Source organism: Myxocyprinus asiaticus, chromosome 32 (assembly GCF_019703515.2).
Source record: "Myxocyprinus asiaticus isolate MX2 ecotype Aquarium Trade chromosome 32, UBuf_Myxa_2, whole genome shotgun sequence".
Taxonomy (NCBI): domain Eukaryota; kingdom Metazoa; phylum Chordata; class Actinopteri; order Cypriniformes; family Catostomidae; genus Myxocyprinus; species Myxocyprinus asiaticus.
In genome coordinates, this window is record NC_059375.1 from 35,896,304 (window position 1) to 35,918,792 (window position 22,489).

The 22,489-nt window shown below is 37.5% G+C and overlaps 1 protein-coding gene across 1 annotated transcript in view; it reads right to left on the reverse strand.

Moving 5' to 3' along the window:
• The window catches only part of LOC127423650 (protein sidekick-2-like), a 431,227-nt gene that overhangs the window by 32,815 nt on the left and 375,923 nt on the right, over positions 1 to 22,489 (reverse strand). The window contains exons 13-31 of the mRNA XM_051668153.1: positions 19,206 to 19,382; positions 18,275 to 18,411; positions 15,883 to 16,030; positions 14,950 to 15,090; positions 13,964 to 14,145; positions 13,527 to 13,642; positions 11,577 to 11,772; positions 10,355 to 10,453; positions 9,913 to 10,104; positions 7,275 to 7,396; positions 7,068 to 7,177; positions 6,653 to 6,803; positions 6,303 to 6,540; positions 4,857 to 4,972; positions 4,006 to 4,195; positions 3,636 to 3,734; positions 1,727 to 1,921; positions 607 to 808; positions 270 to 373 (exon numbers count right to left, since the gene is read on the reverse strand). Coding sequence (XP_051524113.1) covers positions 270 to 373; positions 607 to 808; positions 1,727 to 1,921; positions 3,636 to 3,734; positions 4,006 to 4,195; positions 4,857 to 4,972; positions 6,303 to 6,540; positions 6,653 to 6,803; positions 7,068 to 7,177; positions 7,275 to 7,396; positions 9,913 to 10,104; positions 10,355 to 10,453; positions 11,577 to 11,772; positions 13,527 to 13,642; positions 13,964 to 14,145; positions 14,950 to 15,090; positions 15,883 to 16,030; positions 18,275 to 18,411; positions 19,206 to 19,382 — 2,915 coding nt within the window. The remainder of the gene's footprint in view (positions 1 to 269; positions 374 to 606; positions 809 to 1,726; positions 1,922 to 3,635; positions 3,735 to 4,005; positions 4,196 to 4,856; positions 4,973 to 6,302; positions 6,541 to 6,652; positions 6,804 to 7,067; positions 7,178 to 7,274; positions 7,397 to 9,912; positions 10,105 to 10,354; positions 10,454 to 11,576; positions 11,773 to 13,526; positions 13,643 to 13,963; positions 14,146 to 14,949; positions 15,091 to 15,882; positions 16,031 to 18,274; positions 18,412 to 19,205; positions 19,383 to 22,489) is intronic.

Sequence of the window (22,489 nt, forward strand, 5' to 3'; positions counted from 1 at the left end):
TTGTTCACCCTGCACCCTCAAACTACTACTTGTATACATCTAAATATTTTTCAATTTACTTACACTATTTTGTTTTCATACTTACAATCAATGAAAATAAGAAGCTTACTTTAAATCAAAGTCACAATTTTTATAATTTACCACTGTTTTTTATTTATTTATTAAATTTCACATTTCGGAATGCTACAACATGTGAAACTGAACTTGCAAAGCTAGAAGCATTCGTTCACACATTTGCACACAGTTTGTTTCCATAAAAATATTCTTACCATCCTGTAGTGTAGTGATAGCTTCACTCTCTTCACTGTAGTCACTGTCTCCAATATCATTAGTAGCTTTCACTTTGAACTGATAGGAGGTGAACGGCTTCAGTCTGAAATAAAATCATACACCCACAAGTCAAGACAAAGGAGGCAGCTTAGAATTTGGTTTGCTAATTTTCTTAATTAGCAATGTAAAAAGTGCTATACAAATAAAATTCAGTTTAATCAAATACTCTCAGTTTGTTTGCTGCTATAGTATTGTGCCCTTACGCATGAATGACTTTTAATTCAAATCACTCAAAACCTTCCTGTAGATGACTTTAATGTGATTATCTTGCTGTACCTGTCTACGATGTAGGAACTGGACTCATGGCTAACAGACGCAGAATGGACCGTCCAATTCTTCTGAGGCAGCTCTCTGACTTGAACGGTGTAGTACCGAACCGGAGATAAACCATCGCTGCCTGGTTCCCATGACAGCAGCACACTGCGTGCCTGTACGTTTTCCTGGGGCACCGTGGGACGGCTGGTGGGCTGAGGTCGAGCTGGGGGTCAAAAGTCAAGCATAAACACAAACCTGTTTCCAAAGGCGATATATTATATTGTATGCATTGTTGGGAGTTGAGACACTATTTTCTTAAAACTACATTTTTTTTAGTATGTTTGACAATATTTCAGCTGTATAAAATAGTCATTTTCCTCAAGATACATCCAAAAAAGTAGCATTATCTGATCTGTTAATTATTGTAAAAGATATTGTTCCTTTAAATGGCTTTAGTGTAGTCAACTACTGTATGTTAGTAACTTGTAGAGGAGGTAACTACTTTATCAAATGGGATTTATTAAATAGCTTAATTGTAATAACTGTTTGAAGCTATAGTTTTGTAGCAGCTTCCCCAGCAGTTGGATTTTATGCATGTGCTCATTAAACATTATCTCAGCTTCAGTGAACATGTAAAATCCTAGAACACAGTGTGCATTTTAAAAATTCACAAGATTATGGTGTATTTATTATTATCATATTACATTACATAACCACGCTTTGTGAATCAAATCCTTTGAAGTCTATCTGGTACAGTGCACTGCATAAATAATCCAAGGCCTGATTATGATGTTCTAGAAGAGGAATGTGGCTTCGCTTGAGTGGAACCAAGTGCAGCAAAACTTCCGCCAGACATCTCAAACCACACTAAAGCAGGTCTGGCTGGAGGGGAAACATTTGTTTATGGATTAACCTCAGTGGACCGTGAACTTTTCAGTCCATGTGGGACATGGACACACAGACACACATCATGTGTTGGATTATGTGTCCCCATGACCCATTCCACCAATAAGGTCATGGCTGAGAAATCATAATCAGATCACTGATCATTTATCTATTGCTTCATGTCATCCAAGAGTCTGATGCTCACTTTGGATCTTGACCTGCACCACTGATGATGTGTGACAGTAATATGTGTTACCTCTCTTCTCTGTGGTGACCACCAAAGCCTCAGCAGCTTCTCCCCAGCCCTTGCGTGTCTGCGCTCTGATACGGAACACGTAGACGGATTCTGGTCTCAGCCCCGTGACTGTATACTGCCGTGCACTGGAGTTCAACACGTCAAATGTGGCTGTGTTGCTATTAGTGGAGTTTAGCCGGTATGTGATCTGATAGGCTGCAGAAGAAACCAATGACATCACAGAAATCAGGAAAGCCTTGTTGAAAAGACCAGCAATATGTTGTGTTTTGAATGCTGGTATATTGGTGTCCCTAACAGGCTTCCTAGCTTAACCTGCAAGTCTCCCTTGGTCAACCAGCTTCATCAGAAAGACCATTGTAGTTTTTTATACATTTAATTGATTGATGTGGTTCTTCTATGTTCTCTATTCTCTGTTTTATTGTCTAATGGGTGCAAATAGGTTGGGATTTTATGGGTTCTAATTGGTGGCTGATGTTATCCTGTTCATTTCAAATCAAGTCAAATCATTTTTATTTGTATAGCGCTTTTCACAACACACATTGTTTCAAAGCAGCGTTTACAGAAAATCATGCTTTAACAGACAATGAAACTGTAATATCTATAAAGTCTTAGAGTCATAATTGTGTAGTTTGATTAAATACGATTGTGAATTGTGTATAAAAATAAGTCATTAAGTAATAATTGTATTTAGAACCCCAGTGAGCAAGCTGAAGGTGACTGTGGCAAGGAACACAAAACTCCATAAGATGTTGGTTAATGGAGTAAAATGAACCTTGGGAGAAACCAGGCTCACTGTGGGGGCCAGTTCCCCACTGGCTGGATTTTAATTGGCTGGATCTTCTTTTTTTGTATTTAAATAACTGCCTTTTACATGTTTTCATTTAACTTTGTTAACTCCAATGAAGGCCTGTGTACCGAAATGCATCAGGTTTATTTAAAATACATTTTCTCCCTTTTACAAGAGTTGCTGGATATATTTTCTCCATTTTTACTTTGCTCTCTCCATGTACCTTGTTTGTTGGTGAAGTTGCACCAGACTCATTACCCAAATCACAGTTTCTAGCCAATCAAAAACACCCTTTGTCTTTCATGTATGTTGTTTGTTTGGCAAACAATTATTTATTTATTTATTTTTACATCAGGTTGGCTGACATGTCTTTGGAGGGTGGGGTTTTGCAGAGTGTTGATGTAGTTAACAAGATGGGGGAAGTTAGCAAAACGTCTCAAATCGCTTATATCACCTTTAAGAATGGGATTAAAACAAAGACTCTATTAAAGGTTCACTCAGTAATTTTTTTCCTAATTTAAAAAGTTTTACTTCTGAAGAAATGAAATAGTAATTTTTAAACATACATAAAATCATGACCAATCATGTGAGTTCAGTCATATCAGTAACCTTATAAAAGCTCTTTTATTATATATGGGGCAGGGGCGCCTCATGGGGGTAGCCATTTTAGCATCACATAACATGCTGAATACTACTTACTTAATCTCAGTAACTACCCTGTTATTGGACACTTTTATTCATTGATTAAATTAATCTTGGCTTACTATGCAAAGTGATTTTTTTTATAATAGCACTGTGGTAACTGAAAACTACTGTGTTTGAATGATGCTGCATCCAGGCCATTAGGTGTCAGTGTAAGCCAATGTAAGCCACTTTGACATACTTCAAAAAATTACTGAGAGAACCTTTAAAAAAAACAATTCTATATTCTCTTTTAGTAATATTCTACACTGTAGCCTCCATTAACTAATACTATAGAGGTAATTACTATATTCAGTTAAGAGTTTGAACTCATGATGGTAAAAGCAGGGCATTCACAAGAAACACATTTTAGTATAAACACAAACAGATATGCATACATATTCAAATACATGACAAACAAGCAAACAAACTTTTTTTTACCCAGTATGATGCCATTGGGCTGAGAGGGTGGCTGCCAGATGAGTCTGACCGAAGTGGTGCGGACTTCAGGAAATAAAATGACCACAGGCGGCCCAGGCACTAAAAAAAGAACATAATACATTGTTTAAATCTTCAATTTTCCTTTTTATGTTCTTCAAAGTGATTCTTAAGTGAATCTATATAAACTAGATGATTATGTTGAGCTCTTTGATGGGGAAATGTTCACTAAAGACTTAAGACACAACTTGATTAATTTGAAACGTAAATTGTTCTGATAAGATTTTGCACTTCTGATAAACAATATCACACTTTTGAATATCGCTCTGATTTTAACTTCTTGTCTCTGTATGCAATGTACTAGTATTCCCACCGTCATCGAGGGTGCGCTCCAGTATCGGCGGGGAGCTGGGTCGGCCATCTCCAATGCGGGTGAAAGCTAAGACCTGGATCTCATACAGAACATACTTCCCCAGTCCGTTTAGCTGAACACTATGGGTGGCGTTTCCCTCCACCATCCAAAACTGAAGAGGAGAGTCAGAGTCCTTTTCCTTATACACCACCTGAAAGAAAGAGATGGACAGAGAGAGAGGGTATAGATTAAAGAGAGATTAATGTCATGTCTACACTAATACATTTTCATTTGAAAACACATTGATTTTGCTATGTTTATGCCTCTCAGCCACACTGGAATGCAATTTTTCCTCCACCCCAAAAAAAACAAAACAAAAAAAAAAACTTTCTAGTATCGCATACTTTAAAACAAACAAACAAAAAAAATTACATTATAAAACTGCAAATGGATTACAGTGGATGCTGCATTTTAAGACAGCAATGTATGATTTGTCAATATATTTAACCATCATAATGCAACATATTTCTCCATCAAAAAGAATATTCAGCTGATTTCATCCATCAGCATTTGATAGGTATGAAACTACCTAGGCTTTAGTATTATTGGTTAACATTATTTTTCCCACCCACACAGTCTTGGTTATGTCACCAGAAAAGGAGAGCTGTTTCAGAGGAAAAATAGCTATTACATTTTGATATAAAATGACAAAAACTGTCTTTAGAATGATGAACACTAATGAATTGTGCACAATAAGACCAGGAACATTCATTACGAATGTACATTTTTATTTCATATGTATTTTAAAGTCACACTGACTTATAAACTTGACATTCTTGTTGTTAAACTTGTCTCACAAGGGTCTTACAGACCTTATAGCCCAGGATGAGTCCATTTCTGTCAGGTTCAGGAACTTCAAACCAGCGGACCAGAATGCTGCTGGAGGTGGTGGCAAATGCAGAGACATTTGTGGGCCCACAGGAGGGGACTGCATTGAAACAGATGAAGAGAAAAAGAGAGTTCTTGGTTTATATAGATCAATGCAATGGTTGAAGGAATTTATGTTAAAATCAGCCTTTCTGGATATATCTATGCATTCCAAGTTCAACTGGTTGATGTCACAAATTTGCTTATTTAGATGCAAATTTAGATTTTGACTCAGAATTTCAATGTTGACTTTTGAACCACACCTTGTGTGTGTGTGTGTTCATGTCTGTGTGCATGAACGTGTGAAAGACATAGGGATTAAGTTGGTACTGATCGCTTGACACATATAACAATGTCAGTGAGGCCTGGAAGACACCAGATTTTGACCATTATTGGGAAAGTAACACAGAGGATCAACGTCCGGCACAGATCCTCAGACACTGCACGCAGGATTGCAGGAACTTGATTGGCTAAAGATAAACAGGGGAGTCATGCGTACAGCCCCCATGTGTTACCAGTTTCCTCAACACTCATTTATTCCTCCCAAACCCACTTCCCTGAAATCTGGTAACTACAGAGACCAAGCTGAGCGGAAGGAGGGAAAGAGGCAAAAGGGGAAAAGAAAAGACTTACGCCCCCTCACACACACATGTGTGCAGATCTGTGCCCATTTAAGCTTGTTTGAACAGGAAATCTTGTGCCCACATACAGTATATACAAATGAATGATTTAAGGCTTGCATTAAACTCAACATATGTGAACAATGCAAAGCATTTCAAATTCCATATAATAAAATTGCTCTGTCTGACTATGAAATTTAATTAAATGAGCCTTGTCTGGAAGCCATAAAGTAGCAGATATTCGCACACCTGTGACTATAAATATATTGAATTGTATATTAAAGTGGCAATCGTTTGTTCACAAAATGATCTTTGATTTTTATGTTTCTTGGGAACCACAAACAGCCTACAGTTAGGTTAAAGGAATATTCCGGGTTTAATACAAGTTAAACTCAATCGACAGCATTTGTGGCATAATGTTGATTACCACAAAAATGTATTTCGACTCGTTCCTCCTTTTCTTTAAATAAAACAAAAAACAAAAAAACGGTTACAGTGATGCAATTAAAATGGAAGTGAATGGGGCCAAATTTTTGGAGGGTTTAAAGGCAGAAATCTGAAGCTTATAAAATAAATTTATATAAAATATTATATTCCCCCCCCCCCCCCATATTCTAGATATTGGCATCGGCCATTGAAAAACCCATACTTGTCGACCACAAGTCAAGGGGCCTCTCGTAGCTAATTGCTTTTGTATATAACAAAAAAGTCATTCTTTGGTAAAATACCCTTGTGGGTTTATTTTACTCATGAAGCCTGACTTCTTCTTACCGGACTCTCTGGTTCTACCCCGTACGGGCTGACTCCAGGGTCCCGCTCCGATGCCATTGATGGCCTGAACTCTGACCTCATACTCTGTCCACTCCTCCAGGTCCTCGATGGTAAACTCTCTCTCCAAGCGGTCTGCGATGACTTGAAGCAGAACTTTAGACTGGGCTCCAGTCCTGCTGTACTGCACACGGTAGCCCACCGAATCTGGGTTCCCATTATACTCCCATTCAGGAAGAGGCTTGCAGACAACAGAGAAAGTGAGATAAGAAGAGATAACAGACATGAGAAGAGTTATGTACTGTCCATCAGATTTGAGTTTCAGTGCCACGTGTTCATTTTCTAGAACATACCACCCATCTAAGCCAGAGGCTGGTTTCGCTGGCCGTCCGCAGGGTTACGTTGACTGGGGCCATATCAGGAGGAGCCTGCAGGGTCTGGATCTTTCTGGAAGGCTGGCTGGGTGGACTGGTGCCTACAATGTTCACCTGACGCATTCGGAACCTGCAAATCCCATCCCACACTTATCTAAATAAAACTGTTTACACTGTTACATGTCTTTGGGGTGATTCGATCACAAGTGGTCATGAGTCACTACCTGACGATTTGTGATCGGACCATTCAAAACAGATGTTAATACCAGATAGAGTCAACATGACAACATATAAAAAATGAATGAACTTTGACTATACAGTGCTCTCAGGCTCTTATGAGGTCTTATTTGATAATGAATGAAAGTAATTAAATACTACAAGATAAATGCATTACCTATAGAAAGTATAAGGGTTGAGGCCGGTGACCTCCAAAGAGCGAGCATCAGGTTCATTGGCCAGCTGATGGACCATCACCCAATCCTCGTTCTCTCCCACTACACCGACCTGAGAGCAGAGGAGGAGACAGACTCACTGAAGTGTTCAGGGAAAGATCTAGACTAGATTTAAAAAGTTTCATCCCCTTGGATAAAGAGTGACCCACCTGGGCCTCGACCTGCCAGCGAGAAATTGAGGTCTTGCCATCGTATCCTGGCTTGAACTGCAGGGTTACTGAGCGAGGGCCAATGTTTGAGATGGCCAGGTTTGTGGGAGGGCCGGGAAGCTCTAAAGAGCGAGAAAGAAAAGTAATCTAGTTTACAATATATTATTTTTTTTTAATTAGTCTTGAAAATATTTGAATAATACATGGGTAGAAGGAATTATTCCAGAAGCAAATGTTAAAGAGATAAGAAAATGTTTAGGTGTGTTATGGCGCTCTCTCTAGGTCAAATGTGGTGATGTAAAAAAAAAAAAAAAAAAAAAAAAACATTGAATATTATCCTTCCAGTACATCGCTCTCATTCGATTACATTCATGTGAAATGTCACATGACTATTATATTTTGACATTGACATTCATATGATATGTCATGTGATATGATTTTAATGATGTCTGACAATGTGGGTCTCAACCACAATGTTAGGGTTTTCCAAATTGTTGTAACAGCTTTGCTCTGTGCATGATTGCTAGTGTGTTCTGGGAGGTTGTTAACACGTTGCTATGTGGTTGATGTGGTGTTATGAGTGGTTGTTAGAGGTGTTCTGAGTGATTAGAGCATTGCTATGTGGTTGCTGAGGTGTTCTGAGTGGTTGTTAGAGGTGTTCTGAGTGGTTAGTGTGTTGCTATGTGGTTGCTGAGGTGTTCCGAGTGGTTGTTAGAGCGTTGCTATGCAGTTGCTGAGGTGTTCTGAGTGGTTGTTAGAGCGTTGCTATGCGGTTGCTGAGGTGTTCTGAGATGTTGTTAGAGCGTTGCTATGCAGTTGCTGAGGTGTTCTGAGTGGTTATTAGAGCATTGCTATGTGGTTGCTGAGGTGTTCTGAGCTGTTGTTAGAGCATTGCTATTAACCTGTTTCGTGTGACGTCACTATGTGATTGTGCCAGCATGTTTGTGACCAAAGTTCCATATTTCTTCATTGTGCTGCACTAAGGGATACGGGGAAAGCCGGTTAAAATCTTGTTTCTATTTATAAATCATAAAAAGATGATACTGGTGTTTACTTAACATAGCCAAAATGTACTTTTTCTTTCAATAAAGTTTTATCTTTTAAGTGACACGGCTTCATTTCACCAAAGTCAAGCAGCGATAAAGGGGGAGAGCACGGATAAAAACACTTGTGGGTCTTTTCTCATTTATTCAGACAAGTCAGTTATCTGTACATGTGTCAATTATATTTACAACATAATCGATTTTGATATAATTTAACTGGAAATGCACATTGGACAAGTTTTTCATAATACCCAGTATGTCATAACTGTAACTGATTGTAATAAATGTGGCGGCTGCGAGGAAAAAGTGATGTCACTGAAACAGGTCAATAAAGTAGGGTGACCGTACATCCTTTTTTTTTTCAACAACATGTCCTCTTTTTTAGACCTGGAAGTATTTCTACATATCAGAATTTTTTTACTAATATAACGGATAAAAATAAGCCATGATGGAAGTTTTACTACTCAGTCTGTCAGATATTTGAAGTGCAACCTCTGTATGTGACCTTTAAAGCTAGCACTTGTGTGTCAATGGCGAAAGAGTAAATAAATAAATAAATAAATAAATAAACAAGAACACAGGTCAGGCCATGTGAGAGGAGAAACAAGCCCTGCATCTTCATTCACATACTAGCCACACTAAATATTATATGACAAGCACAAAATGTCAGTCAAAGGAGAGTTCTTTAGGGAAGTACACCTAGTCACAGCAGGAAGACTAAAAGTGTAAAGTGTAGTAGTATAAAAAACATTTTTATTGGCTTCTGATCTTTTGACTTCTGATGTTGTTGTATTTTATTTTATGGCCATTGTTAAATGTATTTATGTTACTATTCATTAAATGTATTAAATACATTCAGTGAATAGTGCCTGCCCAAAACATTCAATAGTATTCCCACAATTAAATGTATGAGAGAGGTATTCCGAAAACGAACAGGAACACTTAAAGCTGTTTTCCAGCTTATTATCAGAAGATGAAATATGTCTCCACTTAAACGCTATGAGAATGTCATGAAAACAGCAGGGTCTGCATAACTTTGCGTAACAAGGGTAACATGGTGAGACACAGGATTTATTTAGTATAACTTTAAATGTCTACATTTACTCTTGAATGTGTGCAGTTAGAATATGGTTTGAGTCTGGAAGCCATAGACTGTCTAATGAAGCAATAAAGGAAAAACGATCTGTGTCGTGGGAGTCATAATCTTGAACTCAATGCAGCCAGGGTCTCCTGTCAGTTATTTTGCGGCTCTGGACCGCATGTGTTTTTGCTACACTGGTGCAGTAACGAGAGTTTGGACATTAAACTTTATAACCCTCTGTAGTGCTTTAAATTGGAGCACTAAAGTCAGTGGTGGTCTAAATGTTTGGAGGAGGGAACTTAAAGAAATATTATCTGTATATTTTATTATGCTTGTGTTTTTCCCTCTTTTAATAAAGGGGTGTCATCTTTGAATGTTTAAATACTTTCTCCTATCCAAGCTTAAAATACACACAACTATAAGTAGTTCAGTTGTAAGTTGATTACCCTGAAAAGTGTAAACACTGGGGCTCAAAAGATTACTCTGTTTGTTTGAGCATTGTTTAAGCCTTTACCTGGTGGTACACCTGAGGAGATGGTTGAAGATGATAGTTGACCCTGACCCTTGGAGGTCATTCCAGCCACCTCAATGGTGTATGTGGTGAGTGCTGTCAGTCCAGTAACTCTGTACTCCAGAGTAACATTAGGCAGGTAGTGTGTGACCCGTGTGTTAGTACGATTGTACTCCTCCCATGATACACGATACCCTAGGAAACAGATATTAATCATGAGACTAATTATTACAGCATTGCACATACTGTATTTGATTCTACCAATATAGTGATCCTGCTTCATACAGGCTCGGGTCTTTGTGGGAATCAAATACAAACTACTATATCTGCTACTGTAATATTTGGCTTATCAAGGACCTGGGGGAATAGGACTACTCAGAGTATAGGCCATCAATGGCATTGGAGCAGGACCCTGGAGTCTGTACAGATAAAAAAAAAAACTCACCTGTTAGAACACCATTTTTCTCATTGGGCTCTCTCCAGCTCACTTTAAGCGAAGTGTCGAGAATCTCTGTGAAGCTCAGGTGTCCGACAGCACCAGGGGCTGAAAACAGAGATCAGAAATCAACCAGACTCGGAGTACCTCTCAGGTACAGTATACCTCGATATTCAGAGGGTCAGAGGCAGTAACAGAAATTAAAGGAATTTTCCAGGTTCAATACAAATTAAGCTCAATCGACCGCATTTGTGGAATAATATTGATTACCACAAAAATTAACTTTGACTTCCTTTTCTTTAAAAAAGCAAAAATCTGGGTTTTAGTGAGGCACTTACAATGGAAGTGAATGGGGCCAATCTGAAAACGATAAAATACTCACTGTTTCAAAAGTATAGCCACAAGACCTAAACAAAATGTGTGTTAACATGATTTTAGTGTGATCAAATCATTTACTAACCTTTTCTGTGTAAAGTTATAGCCAATTTTACAACTTCGTTAACATGACGATGTATGTCAACAAACCCTAAAATGACTGTAAAAATTACTGATTTAAACAACTTTACAGCTCAAATAATACATGAGTTTTAACAGAAGAATTAATTTAAGTGCTTTTGTAAATAAAATAAGCTTCACACTTCTGTCTTTAAACCCTCCAACAATTGGCCCCATTCACTTCCATTGTAAGTGACTCACTGTTCATTATATTTGTGCTTTTTTTTTTTTTTTTTTAAAGAAGGGGAAATTCAATTTTTTTTTTTTTTTTGGGGTAATAAACATTGTGCCACAAATGCTGTCAATTGAGCTTAACTTGTATTGAACCCAGAATATTCCTTTAACTTTTACATTAAAGAGCAATATTTGCCACCTGGATTTTAATTTTTATTTATTTATTTATTTTTTACCTTTATTGGGACATGATTTTTTTTTTCCTAAATCATGCCATATTTCTATGTCAAATGTTATCAATTATTCTAAATTAATTGGATATAAAATTTTATGCAATAATATAAAGTTTATACACAGTGGCCTACAATACAATATTAAGAATCAGATGTTACAAATAAAACAGAGGAAATTAATTACAAGGGCATGTTTGCCCACACATTTGACATTTTAGGGACATTTTTTGTCTCTTTTAGTGGCATTTCAGTGGTCCCTGTTAATTTCAGACCTTGGTCAGAGGCTATCTCACCATGTAATGTTATGTGTGTGTATGAACAACACTCACTGTCTTCATGTGTACGCAGTCTTCGTGGTGGACTGCGTGGCCCGTCTCCTGGTGTGGTGAAGCAGAGAACTGAGGTGAAGTACTCAGAGAATTTCTTTAGGCCGGTGATGTGGCCCACGTGCACGCTGTCCTGAAAGTTTGGCCGAACTGTCACTATTGTCATCTCATCTTCCTTTCCTGGTTCCCATGCCAACAGCTAAAATAGAGCAAATTTAGCATCTCTAAAATCACAACGCAAACATTTTTAATACAACAGAAAACAACGGTATAAAATTATTGTTGCAATTACATTTGGTGATGCTAGAGGTGTAGAAATTACACAAGTATAAATTAACTAAAACACTGAAGGGCAAATTCACAACACAGCACAAAACCATATGTCTTATTTGCATTCACTGTCCATCTTAACCAGGTATACAGTAGCACTTTGCCATGCATGTCTACTACATACAGTAATTGTCTTTTTTTTTCTTTTTTTCTAGGCAAACACAGCTCTTTTCTATGCAAAAGATGCTTATTAAAGAATGTTGCATTATTTGCCTGATGCGGTTAATGTGCCATTATTACAACTCACGGAAAGATAGAAGCAAACAGAGGTTTATTGAAAAGGATGTATGTGTAGTTTTTCTATTGATCATGGCAGCTGTAATTCATCAAATGATAAGCAAATATTGGGAAAGAGGGATATAACGGGGCACTTATCCAGATGTGCAGTGTAGTTTACTACAAATTTGGCAATTTAAAGAGCCGATTCAGGTGTCTGGATCACACTTGCTGGACAGACCCAGTAAAGTATGCCAGATTGCAGAGGTCTGCAGCATCATCCACAACCTGCTGGGGAATTACCCCTTGCAAATTGTGATCGGCACTACTTTTGTGGTTATGTTTGCAACATTACCTGATTTGCATAATACCTTTAGTGAATTGGGTGGGGAAACAACACAAACAATGCTATCGGGGGGTGGGGGCAATTTATTTTAAGTGAACTCTACTTGAGAATGACAGAACGGTCACAAATTTCCTCTCAAGTCCCTATACTATTGTGGATTACTGGCATTTCAAACTTTATAGATGTTTGAAACTCTCCTCAGAGGGCACTAATAGGAAATGAGAGCTATAAGATTGTTCTAGGAGTCCGCAGAGAGAAAGCTCTATCTGCCTACACATACTGATGTTAAACCTGGCTAACAAGTCATTAAGACTAATGTGTCCGGTGGACTATCTCCATTTTATAATTGTCCTAAACAGTTTTACAGAGACAGCCTGGCTATAAAGAACACAAGAGACAGGCAGATCAATTTGGGATCTCTCAGTAAATCTGAACACACACCAGCAAAGGAGTGAGAGTGGGGAGGCTGAAATAGATTTTTGGCCATCCTTGAAAGAAATCTCTTTAACAAACACATAATAATTGCACTCTTAGAAGAAATGGTTCTATGTAGAATTTTTAAGGGTTCTACCGCTCAGTTCATATTTGAAACCCTTCAAAAGTTCCATATAGGATCTTTGTAAAGGTTTTATTAAAAGGACATTGTATGGTTCTTTGTAGCAAGGTAAAGAAGTTTGTTAAAGAGTTTTTTTAGGGGTTCCAACACATTTCATTTTATGGATTTAGTTTTTGTTTTAACATTATGAGGATATGTAAATTAAATACATTTAGACAGTTCGAGCATATCAATAGATACTTTATCATTAGAAGAAATTAAAATGAACAATAGCCGTAGCACATCACACTGCTATTTAATTATTTATTTAATTTTTAGCCTAAAGAAACTTTTGTGTCAAAAAGGAATTGAGTTAAAGAGCCTTAGGGATCTACAGTATATACCACCTAATGAACCTTTTTACTAAGAGTATAAAAATAAAAGCTGCTTTTAATGCATGAACCTCTCAGTAGCTAAGCTCTTAGTGCAGATTTGAATGGAGAATTCTCATTCTTTCAGCGTTTACCTTGTAGCCCTGGTTGATACCATTGATGAACTGCGGGTTTGGGGCTGTCCAAGTGAACCGGACTGTGGTGGAGTTGATGGGCTCTGCTTTCACATTGCCTGGAGCAATGGTGGGAACTGATTGACAGGTAAAATGGAAAAAAAGGAAAAGCCGGAGACAGACAGAAAATTAGACTTCTATCTTTACATATTACACATAATATATCCATGACACACAGCAGCATCTTCATAACAAAATGAAAGCATTAAACAGTATTAGAAAAAAAAAAAAAACTAAAAAAAACTCAAGCATCAATCATGGAACAACAGATGTACAGTTGGAAGAATGACTGAATGAATGAACAAAATAATGAGTGAACAAACAAATAATAAAAAAAATCAGAATGAACCACTGAATGACTCAATCAATAAATAAATGAATCAATCAGAAATCCTCACCTCCCTGGAGGGTCCACTCTGTAACCTTATGGCAGTAAACGCCCAGTCCAGCTTCATTATATGCTGCCACTTCAATCTCATAGTTAGTCCAGATGATTAGATCCTCTAACAGCAGGTTGGTGACGTCAGGGTTGGAGATATTTTTATACTGGATATCCACAGGCAGACCAGTCAGACGATACCTGAGATAAGTAGAGCATTATAATGTTACTGTCAAGGACAGATGCAAATATTTCCAAACTTTAACGGACAGGGAGCTTTGACAAACCAGATTTTCCCTCACAGAAATAATGAGATAGCCCTCTCAAAAGGACTTTGATAACCATATCTAAAAATACACTTTGGTCATCTTGGAGTAAGAACTGTCTGTTGGTTTATGCATGTCAATACCATCTACAAGCAACAGATGGCAACAAAGAACCACTCAAGACATTTCATATCATGCTGTGATCTTTCTCTGAGCTGAACTGAGGAGGTGAGGACCATAAGGGGGTTACCAATTTCAGTCATCATTACGAATGTTTGCAATACCAAAGACAGCCTTCCACTTTTCTCAACGATGAACGTGGAACATATATAAATAAATGAACAAAAAGTCCATCTCACTTTCATCCCTGATAGCAAGGAAAAAGCCTCAAAAGTGCTCAAATCCTGAAGCAGCCTTGAAATAATAAAATACAATCAAATTTAACCTTAACACTGCTGTAGGGTAAGACATTTTACACCAGTAAAAAACAGTAATATTGGTGTGGGATTCACCAATAATTTCATAAAACATATAGTAAGTTAATATATCAGTGCAAGCTTCAGCAACAGATGCACAGTAAAAATATTATTTTAAATGACATTTATTAACATGTCATTAACATGTTATTACATTTAATATGCAAATAACATCTATTTAAATGCAAAAAGAGATTAAAAGACAGTTTGAGGGTGTAAAAGTGAAAGAGTTTAGATACTATAGACAAGAGTAAATGTCTCACCGGATGATATATCCTCTCAAGATGCCATTTTGGTGACTTTCTGGAGGCGGCTGCCACTGAATCATGATCGACTGGTTGGTGCGTCCACTGGCAATGACATTCTGAGGGGGAGCACTGGGCGGCTCCTCTGGAAGAGACACTCTGGAAGAGAAAAGGTAAAAACTAGGTGGTTTTTTGTTTACATTGCTAATTCAAGATATAGAAGATAAGCTATATTTTGTCCCCACAATGGAAATTCAGTCATAATTTACATTATTTACTCATTACTAGCCTCATGTCATCATACATTTTTGGTCTGTTCCTCACACAAATCTATTATTCAGATTCAGAAGACTTCAAATATAATGCACAAGTCATATGGCCCACTTTTATGATACTCCAATGTGCTTTTGTGGCCTTTTTGAAGCTGGAAAGCCACAGTCCCCATTTATTTGAAGCCCAATTTATTTATGCTGAACTTCTCATTTTCCAAACAGGTTTGAAACAACATTAAGGTGAGTCAAATAATGATGAATTTTCGTTTTTGGGTGAACTATTCCTTTAAGATTAGAAGCTGCAGATGTAGCATTGCATATATATCAGTATACTTTATATTTAAAGCACTCTGTGATCACACACACAGGCCTTTTATCCTGTATCTCCTGAGTTGGGATTATCCAAGTGTCTAAAAGCTTCCTTGCAAGCCAAGGGCTTTGATTACACTGATCCTTGGAAGATACACACACTCACACATAAACACATCTTAGAAATACTGTATACAACTGTACACACAAAGCATAAAGATAAATCCTTCGATATACACTGGCACCTATGTGCCCCATGAGGGCATAGGCAATTTTCACATGCTGTGACAGAGTGATAGAGTTATCTTTATGGTCAGACATGGCAGAGCTATGATTCTTGGCAGGCTTTTGGACCCTATGATCAGCTCACCGGTCAGTCTCCTTGCTGAACTGGCCTTTGCCAACATCATTGATGGCACACAGGCGGAACTGGTACGAGCGCGCCGGGATCAGACCGTTTACTGTTACTGCGGTCACCTCGGGCTCGATGTTAGCCAATAGGACAGTCCAAGGAGCATCTGTGGAGAGCAGATAATGAAGAACAAGCCATAAGCCACAGAATGTGAAGAAATAAACCACACACTTTTAAAAACAAAGGATACAGAAAGGAGGTTTTAGTAGAATATGTGTAAGTTTCTGTGATGACACAGAGTCTTTAAGTTCATGGATCTTTAAAACATCCATTTTCTTGTGCTTCAAAGAACCCAGCAGGTCTTCACCTTTCCTCTGATAAAGCCTAAAATGAAAAATCCGTCTTCACCTACTCTCCATCTTAATTTGCAGAGTGAGAAAATGAAAATTGTTTTTAAATATGAACTTGTCAAAAATGTCAAAAAAGCAACATACAAATGTCATAAAAGCAGTCCATATGATTATGTGCTACATTCCAAGTCTACTGAAGCCATACAATAGCTTTGTGTATGGTGATAATTATCTCATCATTTACTTATGCCATCTTAAACTTGTCTGACTTTCTTTTTTCTGTGGAACACAATTGAAGAATTTTTGAAGGATATTACTATGTGTGTTTCTCCATACAATGAAAGGGGTCCAAACTTTTCAAGCTCCAAAAGGGACACAAAGGCAGCAAAGATAATCCATATGACTCATATTGTGTAATTCATGTCTTCTTAAGCGATACGACTGGTTTTGGGTGAGAAACAGACCAAAATGTAACTCCTTTTTTACTATAAATCTTGACATCTGCAGTCTCCTTTGTGCAATCATATGAGAAGCTCGATTACACTTGCATGATACATGAGCTTCTCTTTTGCGCAAGCCAAAGAGACTGCAGTTAAACAACTAGAGTTGTTTGGATTACCTTTATGCTACATTTATGTTCTTTTTGGAGCTTGAAAGTTTTGTACCCAATTGACTTGCATTGTTTGGACAAACAAGCATCATATATCCTTCAAAATATCTTTGTGTGTGTTCCACAGAAACAAGAAAGTCATTTGAGTTTAAGATGGTATAAGGTTGAGTAAATGATGAGAGAATTATAATTTTTGGGTGAACTATTCCTTTAAGCTGTTTTTCGATGAAAGGAGCTCTCAAATCTCATTCAATTAATGTATCAGGTTTGATGTCAGAGACAACCAAGCAAGAGCCAATGATATATGGCATAACTGATGTCAAACGGCTATACTCATGAATGAGTGAGATTTGAGAACAATGGTGGAGGGGGACATTTTCAGTGAATAATTCGAATTTTGGTTTGTTCCTCACACAAAGCTTTTGTATGGCTTCAGAAGATTTTAAATAATGTGCACAAATAATATAGACAATTTTATAGTGTTTGTTTGCTATTTTTGCTGCTTAATAGTTCCATTCCCCATAATGAAAAAGTTGTGCTCAATGGAAGAAAACAATAAGGGTTTGGAACAATATGAGGGTGAGTAAATAATGACAGAAACTATTTTATTAATGGATTATACCTAGAACCAATGCACTGAATCTGAACAACCTATAATGTAACATCAATAACTTTTTTAACCTTTCAAAGAACCAATAAGCCAACTCAAGAACTGTGTTCAGTGAAAAATTATTCTTGATAAGAAAAGGGTTTTTAGCTGAAACTAAGGTGCTTCAAAGAATCATTGAAGAAACTTTACCTGTTAGTGACATTTGAATCAAATCTGTTTTTATTTAAAAATTGACTAATCTTATTCACATTTTATTAATGATAAAAATGTCCTACTGTGTAACTACATGTTGTTCTGCAAACTTATCACAAGATTCAAATATTCTGCAACTGAGGTTGAGCTATGGGTAGGTTTAGGGGTAGGATTAGGGTTTAGATTAGGGTAAGGGTTTAGGGTAAGGGTTGGGGTAGGTTTATAATTAGGGGTAAGCTTAACAAAGTAACTACAGATGCAATTTAATGCAGGTACTTTAAATGTACGTATAATGCAACAACACATACGTACATTATAAGTTCATTGTATCACATGCTTAAGTACATTGTATATTAATATATTATAACAATACCATTTTATTGTTGGCAGTATGTGGTGATTTATATGAGGGGAAATATATGAAAAGTATCAAGAATATCTTCCAATGGTTCTGGGTACCTTGTTAGCATCTCCACATCACTCAACTTATGCATGCACATTTTTCCCCCCAAACTATTCACTCTAAAATTTGCATCACTTTCAGAACATCATAAGTGAAATGCATGACAATGTCAAATTATAAATAAGTTTAATAATGAATCTAAATACAAAGTGCCCTTGTGAGAACTTTGCAAGGTGCCTACTCACTGTTTTCAGACACTTCCAGAATGTAGCGGATGAGAGGGCTGTTTCCATCAAAAGGTTTGGCCCACGTCAGGTTTATGGCTCTCTTTTCTGTTGCACTTAACACAGCAGTGGGGTTCTCAGGGGCATGGGGCAACTGCCTGTGGGTCATGTGTTATTTAAGGAGAGAGAGAGAGAGATGCAGATAGAGTGTCTTGTCTTTTCAGTCTCTTTAATGAGCACGCCATAGAACTATATTTCAAAAATAACACTGTGAATGTCTGATTAGAGGAAGTAAAAAAAAAAAAAAAAAATCAAAAAACTGTTAAAAAAGGAACAAGAAAAAAATTTGTGTTTATGAATTTGTAGGAGAGGGAACAAGTGTCAAGGCGGAGAATGTGTGTGTGTGTGTGTGTGTGTGTGTGTGTGTAGAGAGAGAGAGAGAGAGAGAGAGACAGGAAGGAAAGAAGAGTTCAAAAAAGGGAAGGAGTATGATTGACAGTGGATGAAAGTAGAAATTAATAAGTATAAAAGGAATGTGAGATTATCAATCGATCAGAGATGATAACATTAAACAGGAGAGAAGGAAACGGGATGATAGAGAGAAAGAAAGAGAGAGAGAAAGAGATAGAGAGAGAGAGAGAGAGAGAGAGAGAGAGAGAGAGAGAGAGAGAATAGCTAATGAACTGACAGATCTAAAAATTTATAAAAATAAAAACAAGGGCAGACAATAACTGCTGTAGTATTAAATTAAAAATGGCTGGAACGAGACCGAAAAACATGTTAGAAATAAAAAATGAGTAAAGGTGATGAACACAGATATTGAAAAACTGAATGAGATATGATTCAGAGAGCGAGAGAGCGAACAAATCAAAAAGCAATGATCAGAAGGGATGGAGTGTGTGGAGAGGGAACGGGGCAGAGAGGATGATGGGAGAGTGGTTTCATCTCTGACCTCACACGTAGATGTGCGCTGCGGGAGTCATTGCCACCCACTGATGTCACTCTGCAGGTGTATGTGCCGATGTCACCTGACCATGTCTGAGTGATGTGCAGGGTTCCATTCACGTCTAGTCGCAGTCGAGGTAGAGACTGAGCGATGATCACCTGACCGTCTTTCTCCCAAACAAACCTGCACATAAACAAACCAACACCCACACCCAATTTTAACACATTGACCACTGAACCTTGTATGATTGATTCAGACTGTGAATTTGGCAACAGGTTGACAATTTTGCTGCTGAAACTGGTCTGTGTTTACCAAAACTCAAATCACTGCACTCAGTGGCTGAAGCTGGAACTGTTATTGAAATTATGGGCATGTGCGAGCTCCAGTTTTCAGGTGAAATGTCCACAGAGTGGTGCCAAATGTGAGAGTATTTTTTGTTGTTAATAATGTAATACAGTCAACAGGAATGCATATTGTATCAACTCTACCCCCTAACCAAAACCCAAACCATGAACCTAACTGTCAGTGGAGTAAACACTTATTTTAGAGTGAAACTGCAACCCCCACCATGGATTATGTGAATGTAATTACTTCCTGGTTCTCACAGGACCAGATACCGTGCCTCTAAGGTTGCTTGCGCAGATCGCTGTCAGTAGCACTAGAAATAAAAGTGTTCTAGCTTGAATTGATGCAAAAATGTCTGATCAAGTATGGCACTTGTCTTTCGGCTATATTGATTTCAGGGTACGTGAACTTTTGGAAGCAACATCTCGATTTCCAGTGTGATTATTATGGACTGATCTGGGATCAGCTGTTATTTTATAGACATAATGTAGCTACCGCATAACATCAGTGTTAAATCACTGTGTTTATTGGATCAGTTACATATTACATTTATCACAAAGATACTGTAAAGCATTCAGGGAACATTGAAGGTCATCAGAAGCTTCTAACAGATAGATGTGTCCAACCTCACGCAATCGATAAGACTCTTACACACAAGCTGGATTCACATGCACAAACATTTGTGATTAATTGCATCATGCTCTGGCTTGTTGGAAATCCTTTTACTGCTGCTATCAATTACTGGCTACATCCAACACAATTACCACTCCCTCTCATCCCTCATTCTATACGAAATAAGCAAGAAGCCTCTACGGATGTTGGAGTGGAGGTTAGAGGGGACAGAGAGAAAAGTCAGAGGAAAAGAGAAAGACCCACTGAATCAGCTGAAAAGCAATACCTAAAAGTCGTCACTAAGTGAAGTCCTCAGAAGAACTCACCGAGAGGAACTAGTTGAAAGTTTTGTAGGCAGGGGCGGACTGAGACTAAAAAGTGGCCCTTGAATTTCTGGCCCAGAGCGGCCCACCAAACCCAGCCCACAACACACCACACCATAATACACCGGCTCATTAATTTATTTTCCGGCTCAATTTCACATTTTTGTGTTGAAAAAAAAGACATTTCTATTGACTGCTAGTCATGACAAAGGGCCCCACTGGTGCAAAATTTTTATAGATTAGACAAATAATATGTCAGATAACTTTTTACCCAACATACAGGTGTTAGGTTAAAATGTACATGAAAGTACAATGGAAAGTGTGTATTTTAGGTGCTGTGACAAGTCAGCATTTCTTCAAAGTTTTTAAAGATCTTAATCACCTTTCAACTTTTTTCTAGAAGTGCAAATAAACTGTCTTAGTTAATACGAGGTTGTAGAAACAACAAGTATAATAATAATAATAATATATTATTTGTGTATATATAGCTATACAAGATCATAATATGTTGTTTAAAATAGTTAGATGAAGAAAGTGTCACACAGCAGGACACTAATGACAATGCATTAAATTTCATATCAATTACTCACATAACTATGTGTAAATGTTTATTTAAAAACATTGATGTAAAAAAAATTTGGCCAGAATATGTACATATATAAATATACAAATATAAATACATGTAATAAATAAATAAATAAATAAACATACCTCTTAAAGTGTAGATCGTTGCAGACATTTTGTAGATGATTGCTCATATTTTCACTCTATGTGAGTTTGTTGTTTCTTTATATCTGCAGTGTTTTAATTCCTTCCTCAGATTATTCTTAAGAAAAAGTGAAAAGCCTTTTGCTTTGACAAGCACTGTTTCCCATATCCTTTAAACAAAGTAAGCCTCAAAGACTCAAATAGCCACAAAGTAATATTTTTCATGACTAATTTTCTGCATGTTTATCAGGCATGAGCATTATTCAGTAAGTCGTGCTTCAGCTCCCAGAAATGCTTTGCGGTATGAGTAAATTATGCAAATGACTATTTTACTGTTTGCCGATTTTATTTACAGTATGCTGCTGTTATTGTATTTGTTGTAATTTGCAATTATTTGTCATTTAGTGATTATTCAGTGCTCATCTTATACTTAATATGTTGTTTTTGGTTGTCACCATTATTGTGATTTGAATGTCAAATAATGAATTGATGCGTTCATACGGCTATGCGCTCTGATGTGTAAGCAGTTTCAAAATAAAAGCATTGTTTTGGCTTTTCTTGCAGAGTTTATTACATTTTGCTTGTTATTAGGTTAGTGCGGGCATGTTGGAGTCCAGGGTGGCTGACTATATTGCCTGTAGGATAGGCCAGTACTTGCGCAGCAGCAGGCCGGCCCAAATTACCCAGCGGCCCACAGGGAAAATGCCCGGTGCTCCTGATGGCCAGTCCGCCCCTGTTTGCAGGTTTTTAATGAGGGTCTTAGTCTAGCCTTCAAAACATTCCACTCTGCTGTAATAGAGGAAGTTTAAGGCTGCTGCCAAACTTCATGAGCTTGCCGTAGTGAGCCATCATTATCGTCAGAATACCTAGTCCCAGAACAGACTGATCTTGCTGTAATTTTGGTGAGAGTAGGTTGAAAGTTTTTCAGCTGAAATCGGTCTGCGCTTTTTAAAATTCGAACCACTGCCCCCAGTGGACAAAACTGGAAGTGTTGTTGAACGAATGGGCACATGTGAGTTCCAGTTTCTGGGTGAAATGTCCACAGAGTAGTGCAAAAAGCGAGTTGTTTTTAGTTATAAGTGATGTAATACAGTCAAAAGGAATTAATATGTTATGAACCATATGCCCTAACCCAAACTCCAACCCTAAACCTAACTGTCAGTGGAGTAAAAATGCAATCTTAGAGGGAAAAGGCAACCTCTAAATCGCATCCATCACTTATTATGTGAACCCATGAGGCTTCTCGCGCAACATGCTATTAGTAGGACAACAGGATTAGATAAACACATTTAAATTAATGGG